Source organism: Scleropages formosus, chromosome 5 (assembly GCF_900964775.1).
Source record: "Scleropages formosus chromosome 5, fSclFor1.1, whole genome shotgun sequence".
Taxonomy (NCBI): Eukaryota; Metazoa; Chordata; class Actinopteri; order Osteoglossiformes; family Osteoglossidae; genus Scleropages; species Scleropages formosus.
In genome coordinates this window covers 8,922,852-8,935,947 of record NC_041810.1, presented here as the reverse complement: position 1 = coordinate 8,935,947, position 13,096 = coordinate 8,922,852, and the positions used below count along the sequence as shown (strand labels likewise).

The 13,096-nt window shown below is 41.4% G+C and overlaps 1 protein-coding gene across 2 annotated transcripts; it reads left to right on the top strand.

Moving 5' to 3' along the window:
• The first annotated feature begins 73 nt into the window (after window positions 1–73).
• On the top strand, window positions 74–11,944 carry itfg2 (integrin alpha FG-GAP repeat containing 2). Of its 2 annotated transcripts, XM_018748077.2 has the most exons (12): window positions 74–340; window positions 692–787; window positions 926–967; window positions 3,718–3,892; window positions 4,019–4,158; window positions 7,667–7,815; window positions 9,272–9,366; window positions 9,719–9,772; window positions 9,909–10,000; window positions 10,352–10,469; window positions 10,596–10,769; window positions 11,775–11,944. In XM_018748077.2, the coding sequence occupies exons 1-12, from the start codon at window positions 245–247 to the stop codon at window positions 11,849–11,851; spliced, it is 1,308 nt and encodes a 435-aa protein (XP_018603593.1). In that variant the 5' UTR covers window positions 74–244; the 3' UTR covers window positions 11,852–11,944. The 2 variants fall into 2 exon arrangements, with proteins under 2 accessions (XP_018603593.1, XP_018603594.1); XM_018748078.2 differs by lacking the exon at window positions 9,719–9,772.
• The last annotated feature ends 1,152 nt before the right edge of the window (window positions 11,945–13,096 follow it).

Sequence of the window (13,096 nt, the reverse complement as noted above, 5' to 3'; positions counted from 1 at the left end):
ATGCGTTTTTCTATTGAAAATGAGAGATGTCCACTAGGAGCTTCCGTACTATCGATGTCACGTGTGTCTTTATTTGAGGAAGTACTGTAGCGTCTGGTAAAGTGAGCGGTACGACGGTTCTGTGTAACTGGCACTTTTTTCAGTTTTATTGGGGGGTTTGCGGTAACTACGCATTAAAAGTATGATTGAAATATCATGGTTTGCTGACTAGTATGAGCTGGTTAATTCACAGCCGTTTGCAAATATGCGCTCTGTAAGCTACGTTCAGCGAGTTAGTCTGGACTTCCCAGGCAGTTTGTTCCCCCACGCGATATGCTTGGGGGATGTGGACAACGACTCTGTACGTATTCATCAGTGTTTGATTTTTTTCTGCTCTATTTCCAGTGAATATTATATGGTTTTATTAATCACTTCTAACTAGTTTGTTGTGTTCTACTGCTAGTGCTAGTGCTAGTGTTTAAAAAATTGATAACTCCGTCACTTCTTCACCGATCGAGGCGATCTTGGTGTCGTTTTGTTCCTTTCTTCGAGCTCCACACTGAAAAAAAGAAAAAAATGATTAATTAAACTTTATTTTTTTTGTCTCATTGGGTACTGTCAGCGAGTATCAGTATCATGTATGTCGGACATTTGATTTTCACACTGGTACTGGTGGAAAGCCGCCGCAGTCCCGCTATCTGCTCTGTTCCAGCTTAACGAGCTCGTTGTCGGAGACACCAGCGGCAAACTGCACGTGTACAAGAGTGAGGAGTCGAAACCGTGGCTCTCGCGCACTTGCGTTGGGATGGTGAGACCTTCGATGTCGGCACTACTGCACTTCTAGCACCGTGTGTCTTCTCGCGATACTTTTTCTTGTTGGCGCTACTGTACTTCCTGCACTGTGTGTCTTCTCGCGATACTGACCGTGCTACGTCGTGCTTCACAGGTGACCTGCGTGGGAGTAGGAGACGTGTGTAACAGAGGAAAGGTGAGCCTGCAGATGCTTTTCTCGGAGTCAAGTGAAGTGAAGAAGTGAAGTTTACCACGCTGACCCTTGGCTTAAATTACAATCTTCGATAGGCTGTGGGAGTTCAAGTTGGGTTGGAATCTGTTTTAAGTTTCAAGTTTATTGTCATAGATACAAGTACTATGTTATGTACATGTATCATGAAAATCTTCCTGAATGCTTCTCCACAGACAATGGCAAGGACAATAGAAATACTGCACAAACAAAAGAGTGACAATGACTGAGTAGTGCAACAACAATAGCAATAAATAATGGTAACAGTAGTAACAGTAATACCAGTTGACAGCCAGAGAACTCAGAATGAGAGAATGAGAATAAGAATGCTTAAAGTCACAGTGTAATTTACCAATGTGCTTGGGTGGAGCAGTCCAACTCTAGTTACAGAAGGTGGCACATTGGTTAGTGTTGTATAGTCTTACAGCAGTGGGGTAAAAGCTGTTCCTGTACTTAGCTGTGCGGGTTCGAATAGACCTGAGCCGTTTTGCAGGTGGCAGGGAAGAGAAAAGTGCCCGTGTGGGGTGACTATGATCTCTCATGATGTGTCTGCCTCAGTCTTGTGGGATTTGCATGTACTCCTTTTATGTGGTTTTTAACTACTTTGCATATCAAATATGTCGCTTTGGAGAAAAGCGTCTGCTAAATGAATCAATGTAAATGTAAAATACAACAGTACAGACAGCAATGCTGAATAATTATTTGTTCTCTTTTATAGCCTGCTCCACCCCATTTGAGTGTTAAATGACAGACATCCCTGTAATTTACAGAACTAATCTGTTCCTGAAAACTGTGTGGATACTGAAAGCAACCTATGATTTCATCACAGTATGAAACACATATTTGTATATGTTCATTTCCTCCAAAGCAACATACATCGCAGAGAACAATACAAAAGTTGATTACAACCATTACCTTTGCTGTTGTGTTGTGTTCAGAAAAGCCAAGAAAATTTCTGTTGTAGCTCTGAGCCTATTCATTTGCGTGTACATTTATTCACTTAGCAGGATAAATTTCTATTTTTCTCTTTAATTCATTATTTCTCTCCAGGGTGAGCAATAAACCAAGCAGGGATCCACTGAGCATGTCACGTTTATTGTGAACTGCTGCTAAAAGGTACACACATAATCTGGAGAACTTTTCCTTCTAATTGCTGTATTTGCAGTCTCTCAATTAAATAACAAACCCAATATGGCCAACAAACACTGCTGTAGAATTTTATCTGAATTCCATAATATCTTGCTTTCTTAAAGCAACACACATTTTTAACACACCAACAGACAAAGAGATGTGGATCCGGATATGCCAAGTACATTAGTGCACTTCCGCTTCATTTGCGCGGCACGACTTACATTTTTGTTGGCACACTTTGCATAATTTTCCATCCATCCATCCATTTTCTATCCCGCTTGTCCTAATAGGGTCGCGGTGGCAGTAGAGAGAGCAGAGAGGCCCAGCCGCCCCTGTCCCCCTGCAACTTCCTCCAGCTCAGCCTGGGGATCCCCAGCCGTTTCCAGGCCAACTGTGAGATATAATCTCTTCAGCGGGTCCTGGGTCGACCTCGGGGCCCCGTCCCAGTTGGCCGTGCCTGATATACCTCCAAAGGGAGGCACCCAGGGGGCATCCTTATCAGATGCCCGAACCACCTCAGCTGGCTCCTCTCAATGTGGAGGAGTAGCAGCTCTACTCTGAGTTCCTCCCAGATGTCCGAACTCCTCACCCTGTCACGGAGAGTGAGTCCCAACACCCTGCGGAGCAAACTCATTTCAGCCGCTTGTATCCGCGATCTTATTCTTGCAGTCATTACCCAAAGTTCATGACCATAGGTGAGGGGAGGGACGTAGATCGACCGGCAAATGGAGAGCTTTGCCTTATGGCTCAGCTCCCCCTTCACCACTACAGTCTGGTACAGCAATCGCATTACTGCTGCAGCTGCTCCCAGGCTGCAGTCAATCTCACGCTACCTTCTCCCCTCACTCTTGAACAAGACCCTAAGGTACTTAAACTCTTCCACCTGGGGCAAATTCTCTCCCCTTCCCTGGAGGGAGTATGCCATCCTTTTCCGTGAGAGAACCATGTACTCAGACTTTGAGGTGCTGATCCTCATCCCAACCGCTTCACACTTGGCTGCAAACCATTCTACTGCATGCTGGAGGCATCCATGTGACGGTGCCAAAAGGACGACAACATCCGCAACAAGCAGAGACGTCACCTTCCGACTCCCACAAAGAATGCCCTCCTGGCCTCGAATGCGCCTTGATATCCTGTCCATGAAAACCACAAACAGGAGTGGAGACAAGGCACAACCTTGGCGGAGTCCAACACCCACATTGAACAGGCCTGACTTAACGCCGAGTATGCGGGCACAGCTTTCGCTCCGTTTGTACAGAGGCCGAATGGCCTGCAGTAGTGGCCCCGCTACCCCATACTCCCTAATCACCTCCCACAGAATTTCCCAGGGAACACAGTCATAGTCCTTCTCCAAGTCCACAGAAGACATGTAGACTGGATTAGTGAACTTCCATGCCCCTTCAATTATCTGTGAGAGGGTAAAAAGCTGGTCCACTGTTCCATGGCCAGGGTGGAATTGAGTGGAATTGGATTTTGCATAAAATTCATTAATACTTTTTTTTTTTTCAATAAATCAAGGATAAAGACAGTTTGTAAATGGAGGGATGTCTGTACTGATGTCCTCTTCTTTCCTTTTTCCTGTGTAGAACCTCACAGTAGCTGTTGGAGCAGAGGGTTGGTTTCACCTCTTTGACCTGACAACTTCTGCAACCAAGTTGGACTCCTCCAGCCAGCAGGAGGTGCAATTCTGGGATGATCAGAAGCCGCTCTTTACTCAGCACATTCCTGCTAACACGAAGGTGATTCTCATTAGTGATATAGGTGAGTTCTGCTTCTCAGTTTTACTTGGTGTGATTTTGTTGTTGCTTACTCATGTTTGTGGGATGAACTACCAGAGTAATTTCTGTCTCAAGTGGTTGTGAAACTGGCTGTGTGCATGTATGCTAGATGGTGACGGTCGCAATGAGCTTGTGGTGGGCTACGCAGACCGGGTGGTGCGAGCTTTCCGCTGGGAGGAGCCTGTGGAAGCCACAGAAGTGGGCAGCGGTCAACTAGTTCTTCTGAAGAAATGGCTGCTAGAAGGCCAGGTACATTAACAATGATACATGCATAAACACGTATATGTACTTTGTATTTGTAAATACATAGATATCCAAGTACAAACAGAGCTGCTTAAAAGTATGTGGACACTACTGAGATGGTAATTAAATTATTAAACTTCTTAAATCTTAAACTTATAAAGTGAATTTTACCACATGAAAGAAAGCAGCTAAAAACACCTATTTCTAGGGTAGACAAACAGCAATTGCTATAACTTTTGAACTAAACAAGATATGGCAAGAGTGTATTTGTAACAGTGGATAATTTTTCTTAATGAATAAATATAATGACAAACATTTATGCAGAAATAGAGAAATTTGTAAAGCACCACTGTACCAAAAAATCTCCTGTCAGTTGTCTTCGGTGGATTTCATTGGCTTTCATTTAGTCTTGACAATCGTTATTGCCCTTTTTCCCACCTTCATTCTAATGGTGGTACAGCAGAGATAAACGTTTGTATGTTTAATTGTTTTAAGGAGGTTTTTGTACAGTGGCACTTGAAAGTTTGTCCACCCTTTAGAATTTCCTCTTTCTGCACAAATATGACCTAAAATGTTGTCATATTTTCACACAAATCCTAAAACTAGACATAGAGACCCTAAGTAAACAAAGAGACAAAAACATTCTTCTTGTTCATGTATTTAGTAAGGAAAATTATCCGGTGTTGGATATCTGTGTGCAGGAAAAGTATGTGAACGTTAGGTTTCAATAACTGGTGTGACCGCCTTGTGCAGCAAGAACTGCAACTAAACGTTTCTGGTAACTATCGATCAGTCCTGCACATCGGTTTGGAGGAATTTCAGCCCATTCCTCCTTACAGAGCAGCTTCAGCTCAGGGATGTTGGCAGTTCATGCAAGGAAGCCCACCTTCTCCAGGTCCTTCCACAACGTGTCTATAGGATTAAGGTCAGGACTTTGACTTAGCCATTCAAAAAACATTAACTTCTGTTTTAATCTTTCCTTGGTAGGAAGACTTATGTGTTTAGGGTCACTGTCTTGTTGCATGACCCACTTTCTCTTGAGTTTCAGTTCACGGACGGATACCCTGACATTTTCCTGTAAAATTTGCTGGTACAGTTTAGAATTCATAGTTCCATCAATGATGGCAGGCTGTCCTGGTCCAAAAGCATAAAACAAGCCCCAGCCATGATACTACTACCACCGCCATGTTTCACAGGTGGGATAAGGTTCTTATGCTGGAATGCAGTGGTTTCCTTTTGCCTAACTACGTTTTTCATTCAAGCCAAAAAATTATATTTTGGTGTAATAGGCCCACAGAACATTTTTCCAATAGCCTTATGGGTTATCCACATAGTCTTTAGCAAACTAAACAGGGAGCAATGTTCTTTTTAGAGAATAATAGCTTTCTCCTTGCAGCCCTCTCATGCACACCATTGTTATTCAGTATTCTCCTCATGTTGGACTCATGAACACTGATATAAGCTAATGCAAGAGAGGCCTTTAGTTCCTCACATGTTACCCTGGGTTTTTTGTGACCTCCCAGGCTGTTACACACCTTGCTTTTGGTGTGATCTTTTTTATCTACTCCTGAGTAGGGTAACAGTGGTGTTGAATATCCTCTATTTATACACAGTCTGCCTGATAGTGGAAGTGTGAATTCCAAATTCTTTAGAAATGGTTCTGTAACCTTTTCCAGCCTGGGGAGCAAACACAGCTCTTTTTCTGAGGTCCTTAGAAATCTTTGTTTGAGTCTTGACGCACTTCCACAAACCTGTGTTGTCAAGGTCAGAGTTTGACAGTGAAGCCCCATATTTCTGTTCTTGAAATAAGGCCTCCCTCCTCACACCTGATTGTCATCTCATTGATTGAAACACCTTACTCCCCTTCAAATTTCCCTTTTTCACCTGTTTTCATAGTGATAGTCTGCACCTTAGTTTATTATTATTGGACAATCAGTAGTGTAGTAGTCTGAATAAACTTGAAACCTAGAGGTTCCTACCGGTGGCTAGTACACTTATTCAAGGTACTTACCCTGAATTCCTTCATTTTGTAGTTACAATGATTTACCATTTATTCCAGGGTAAGTAGCTTAATATACAAACCTAAAATTAAGTTGCCTTGTACAAAGGTGTCAGCTAAATAATAAGTAATAATACTCAGCACACTGTGGTGTCTTAATTGTTTGGTGTTTATTTGATTAGTCTAATTCAGTCTATTTTTGTACAGCATATTTATAAATATGAATTCAACTGTATATTAACATTGCAAGTGATTCAGAACATATAAAAGCTTAATTTGAAGCAGAGTATCTTCACTACAGGTAGCCCTCGGTTTACAGAATCAGTCAATTCCTTTAAATGTTGTGGCTGTGGAAATTTCAGATACTGACAGCTTATTTTTATTCATTATTTTAAGTGGGTAAAAGTAATAAAGAAGTAATAATGACTTCTCAGCCCATGTAAAACCCCAAACCAGTTTTCTCAAATATCACTAAAACACTGTAAAACACCTATATAACTGTTAACCCATGATTTCAACACAATTTAAACAAATTTACACATTTCAAGATTCAGACCATTTGTCACTTTTCTTTTAAATTGTTCAGTTCTCCACAGGATGAGCAATAAACCAAGCAAGTATCCACTGAGCACATTGTGTTTATTGTGAACAACTTTCAAAAATGACATTGTTGCCATAATGTGCATACATACCAGAAAAACCATGTGCTGAATATTTCTTGCTAATTTCCCTTCTCTGTCTGCAATCGTTGCATTGAATAACACATCCAATATGGCCAAGAGACACTCCTGTGGACTTTCATAAATTTGCCATAATGCACCACTCTCTTAAAACTATTATGTTTAATAATTTTATGTTTTATAATTTTGTGACTAGTAATTGGGACCTTTATACAGCATCTATGCAGACCTTTATGCATCTAATGTGTATTGGGTCATACGGTGCAATATGAAAAATTAACTGTACTTCAGCATCACATGTCTGCATCCAAGTCTCTCTCTCTATTAATGCAATGCACTTGTATTGGAGAAAAGCATCTGTTAAATTAATAAATGTGAATGTAAAACAACACTCACATTTTAATATACCAACAGACAGAGATCTGAATGCAGACATACCAGTGCAGTACATTATTTCTACTTTACTTGCAGAAATGCGTGACTTTAAATGTTTTTGGACACTTTGGAGAAATTTTGTTGTACTGACTTTTTTTTTTTTTGGTTCTATAAGTCTAAAACTGGCTGTGAAAAGATAAGAGCCATTATTGTAAATTTTAGATAGTGTGTAAATCGATGGATGCCCGTACTTGAGTGGTTTTTTTTTTTTTTTTTTTTTTACCTGATTCTTTTTGCCTTTACTCAAGTAAATTTTTTTTTTTTTTTTTTTTAAAGACAGGTACTTAATTGAGTCTTTTTTTTTTTTTTTTTAAGTAACAGTAATTTACTAAAGTATTGTGTTTGGCTACTCTACCCTGCTTCTGTATGATGCGGAGAACTCTGGTCCTGTTACCCATAGGTGGACAGCCTTTCTGTGAATGTGGGTCCAGGGGGTACTCCGGAGCTGATGGTTTCTCAGCCGGGATGTGGCTATGCCATCCTTCTGTGCTCCTGGGCAGAAGAAAGTGCAGGAAAGCCTGAGGAATGTGATCCTGGTATACTTCGCAGGTCATGAAAAGTATATTGTTCATTCCAACCTAATGTATTTCATGGATTCTGCACATATTTTCCCAAATTTTAGCAACTTAAAAAGCGTTGTGTCTTAAAATCGATGGTGTCATAGAATTCCTGATGTGTGTTTTCAGTTTTTACCACTTTGGTTACATCTATTGCTACCACCACAAATGTTGCATTTAACCTAAATCTGGAGACATAAGTGACATTTAAAATGTCTTTAGTCCAACAGTGATTCAGAAAAATCTGATTTGGAAGAAGGTTCTCAGACTAGTAGTGAAAGGGAAATTGAAAATTTAGATTTTATGTAATACAAACAAACAATAAATCATTACCGATTTTAGATGTATTTTTATACAAATAGTGGACGAGGAGTGCAATGTAAAAAGCAAACAAGTAACCCATTAATGCATTAAAAAAAAAAAAAAAAAAAACCTTTTTCTGAAGCATCTGGAGAAACCACATGTGAATTCAGGAAGAATGTTCAAGCTGAGCCAAAGATTGGGCTAAATTCAAACCCATTTCTGAATACACAGCCCAGGCAGTGCTTTTAACATTTTAGTTGTCGACATAGTCGGCATTCTTTCTCAACAGGTGCTTGGTTTATTACTGCTAACATGTTCGCTAGTTCAGAGTAGATCCAGCTGTTTGTTTAATGAGCAGTGAAAGTGCTGCTTGCGTCACAGCAAAGAGGATGAGTTGTGCCATGGGATGGTTAAGGAGAGTGATGGAGTGTATCTAAATGTTGGTAACTGACGAGTGAGATTTGTGACACGCCACCCAATGTTTACTGGTCAGTGACATTTTTGACACTCTTGGTCCTTTCCATGCAAAAGGAAGGCAACTGAAAAAAACAAATAGAAAAATAATGGGAAGAGAATTGAATCATAATATGAAAAGCAAGTTTTAATTTACACCAATGTATCTTAAGATTTATAGTTTATCAAAAGCAAGTTTTAATTTGTGCGTACATTTATATACATGAATTTTTTCGTTTTCAGTTTGTACTGTTTTGTCCGACATGACGACATTATAAAACAGTATCAACAAACAAGAATGCTACATCAAAGAATAAGAATGAGAAAATAAGTAAAAATAAATATGCAGATGAATAGATAATGAATAGAAATAAATTATTTTTATGTGGCACTCCTTCTCCTCCATACGTTTCCTGATGTGTTGCTAATTTTTTTATTTTTTTTTTTTTGCTAAGATTAGTCTTAGAATCAAGTCCGAATGGAAGCGTAGTGTAATCAACTCCTAATGTAATGCACAAATTGTGTTTCTCTGAGATGTCCGTCGCTTTGGAGAAAAGTGTCTGCTAAATGAATTAATGCAAATGTAAGTAAAGATGGTAATGAATGTGAGGCACTCAGATGCTTTGGTTAGTTGTCTTTGTTCTCATTTGTCTGACAAGACTGCTTGTCTTTGTATATTTTTGTGTTTACAGTGAGGGCCCCCCTAGGGATATCGTCCTCCATCTGACCTCTGGCCGCATCCACAATAAGAATGTCTCCACCCACCTAATTGGCAGCATCAGTAGAGGTAAAGCAGCAGGAGCACACCAGGTTCACACATCCCGTTAGACATGCAAATTAATGTGTTCGGATCAACACATGGGGATGTGGTGGCACAGCTGGTTTTGCCTGTGCCTGCTCTTTGGTGGGTCTGGGGTTCAAGTCCCGCTTGGGATACCTTGCAGCGGACTGGCATCCCATCCTGGGTTGTCCCCTCCCTCTGCGCCCTGTGCTGCCAGGTTAGACTTCGGTTCACCGTGACCCCACTGGGGACAAGCGGTTTCAGTCAGTGTGTGTGAGATCAACACATATACACTCAGGTATTCCATTTCAGGTGCTCGATCTATGCAGTAAAATTCAGTGTTGGTGATTTGTTTCAGGCTCCTCAGATGAGGCGTCCACATGTGGTCTCTTTGCCCTTTGCACGTTGGATGGTGAGATATGAGCTGTAGTGTAATGCTTCTAGGAACCTGGCAGAGCCTCTGGAGTGCTCGTAGAATATAGAGCAGCCATTGTAAGGGGAAGGAGGTTTTAAGAGTACAGTATGTAACATTTTTGGTGTGTTTGCAGGTACCCTTAAGTTGATGGACAGCACAGAGAAGCTTCTGTGGTCAGTGCAGGTGGACCACCAGCTTTTTGCACTACAAAAGCTCGATGTCACAGTGAGTCCCGTTCAACTAGCCCTCTGGTTCTAGTGGTAATATGTTTCGTCCTGCCAGCTGCGGAAGCTGTCCTCTGCGGGCAGCTGAGCTTATTGGTCAGTTTATCTGGCTCTTTGGTCTCTCAGTAGCTATTTACATTTACATGTATTCATTTAGTAGACACTTTTTCTCCAAAGCGACTTCCAATGAACTCCATGTAGTGTTATCAGCCCACACACCTTATTCACCAAGGTGACTTACGCTGCTAGATACACTACTTACAACTGGTCACTCATCCATACTTCAGTGGAACACTCTCTCTGTCACTCACACACACCATATTTCTGTGTGGTTGTCTGTTTCTATGTAAAGGGCGATGGTCAAGAGGAGGTGGTGGCATGTGCTTGGGATGGCCAAACTTACATCATTGATCACAATCGCACAGTGGTCAGGTTTCAGTTTGAGGAGAACGTCAATGCCTTCTGTGCAGGTTGGAATCTTCACAGTCTTTGGTTATTATCACAGAGTCAGCCACTGTGAGGCTGTCTGGCCTCCTGACCATATTCACATGTAGCATTATGTTAGTGAATGTGCCAACTACTCTTTTCTGAGACAGGCCAGTATGCCTGCAAGGATGGCAAGAACAGTCCATGTCTGGTTTACGTAAGCTTCAACCACAAAATATATGTCTACTGGAGGGTGCAGCTGGAGTGCATGAAATCTACTAATCTACTGAAGGTTCTTGAGGAGCGGCCTGAATACCGTACCCTGCTGCAGTGTCTGAGTGTAGGTAAGTGATGTTAGTTTTCTGGGAGAAGGTGGAATGCTGTACAAACTGAAGGCAAAAATGAGTCTCATCTTGTTGGTTAGAAAGGAGTATTTCTTTAAGGAAAGAGAGACTTCCAGCATAATTTTACTCCACACTCCAGTGGCTGTCTTATGATGAAACAAAGGCTGCTCCTCCATGATGGTCAACTCATTTTTGTCTTGGGTTTTGGCACCAGTGTGACAACTGTACTGTTCTTTGGGACAAGAGAATGCAGTCTTGAACTCATATTTTTGTTTGACTAGCTTTATTTTAAGCTGGGCAAAGTTTTGGGGAGAAGAGGCTTAAACTGTAAGAGGAAACCTGAACTCTCCAACTGCTAGATGTAGAAGCTAATAATGCTTATGTTATGTCTTTAAATCATATCTTCCAATGGTAACAGAGAAAACAACAATAATATGGATCTACCACTGAACTATGGATCATGCTGCACCTGACCTTAGAAATTTAGAAATGATGGTGTACTATCTTCAGATTTCTCCATACATTGATGACAGTTGTGTGTGGACAGGTTTACCTAACGCACAACTGCTCTTAAGAAGCAGGGTTCTCTAATTCAGTTGAAAATGGATTCTTCCCATTAGCTTTAGATTCCAAGACCAGAAGGTTGAGACTGTTTAATAATTCTCTTGTACCTTGAAACTATACTGTATGTCTACATCTTTAATCACCTAAAACAACCTGCTATCCTCCAGAATGTGCATATGGTACTCTGCTGTAAACTGGACTATTTTACTGGTATTTTCAGGGTATTTATGGGGGGGATTAATCTAAAAATAATAAAATTATGCTCTAGATCCTTTTGATAGTCATTGTTACCAGTTGCTGTGAAAGCTAGTATGAATTACACAGTAATTCTTTTCAGATTCTATGAAGTTTAAAAAAATGTAGTATTACTTCATGATTGTGATAAGTTTTGAAATGTACTACGTTAACTGGAAGCTGGACATAACTGCTTTTGTCCTACAGATGCTGATGATCTGCAGGCCATGAGACAACTGATCCGAGATGTGCTCTACAAGGACTTGTTGTTTGTGTCAAAATGACAAATCCTTTTCTTTTCTTTCACTGCACTTCATGTAAACACCACAGTAATAAAATTTAAAAATACCTGATATTACTTTTCAGGAACTCAACCAGTCCAGCTTAATTGGTGGAAACATTTTTCTTCGCCTTTGCCATTTTTGGAGAAAACAGTAAATGTGTGTTAAGATTTGCTCTTAATAGTGGGTGGGGAAAAAGATTGATTAACCTGAAATATTTCTGTCTGCATGTGAAAGTCTATGCACAATTCAATATGATCACAACACTAATCTACTGTGGCCTGGTGTGGGGTAGAGGTGGCTGCACAGGCACAACAAAGGACAGCATTTTACACCAACAGAAGAGGGCTTTATTTATGAATAAAACCAAGCCAAAATGGGGATGTTGCTCCTTGAAAGCAGGACAAAACAGAAGTATGAGAAAAGGGCCAGCACAAAAAGCCTGGCTTATTCTTCAGAGCACTCCTGCTCCCATTCAACACACTTTCAAAGTTCTGACAGATAGGTATGTCGTAAGTTAGCAGTGGAGAGCTGGCTGTCAAGTTTACCGCAACCCTTTGCCATGGTTTCACCATCCGCCTGCTCACATTTAAACCCCCTCAGCTCCAGGTCCACATGACTCCCACCTGAAATCTAAAACGGCTGAGGGCGATTGTCACCCTTCCAGCTCAAAATTCTAACACCTACCTTGGGAAGTAGGGCTTTGAGACGGCTGTGGTTGATTTCACTGTGCTGTTTGGCCAAGCAAGGAGCACTGTCGGGTAGACTGCCAGCGAGAATGCGAGGTCCTTGGCCAGCCCTCCGTGATCTTAGACAGTGGCTCCCCTTGCAGTTACTTTTGTCCTTAGGTATGTTTACTCATTTAGCAGACGCTTTTCTCTGAAGCAACTTCCAGTGAACTCTATGTAGTGTTATCAGCCCACATGCCTTATTCACCGCAGTGACTTACACTGCTAGATACACTACTTACACTGGGTCACATCCATACATCAGTGGAACACACACACACTATGGGTGACCCTGAACAGCATGTCATTGGAGTGTGGGAAGAAACCAGGGCACCCACAGGAAACATACACACACTAGGGGTGAATTTAGTCACCAGTCCACCTGAACAGCATGTTTTTGAAGTGTGGGAGGAAACCCATGCAGACACGGTGACAACATGCAAACGCCAAACTGAGCGGGGATCGAGCCCATGTCCTCTCGCACCACCCAGGACCTGTGAGACAGCAGCGCTACTTGCTG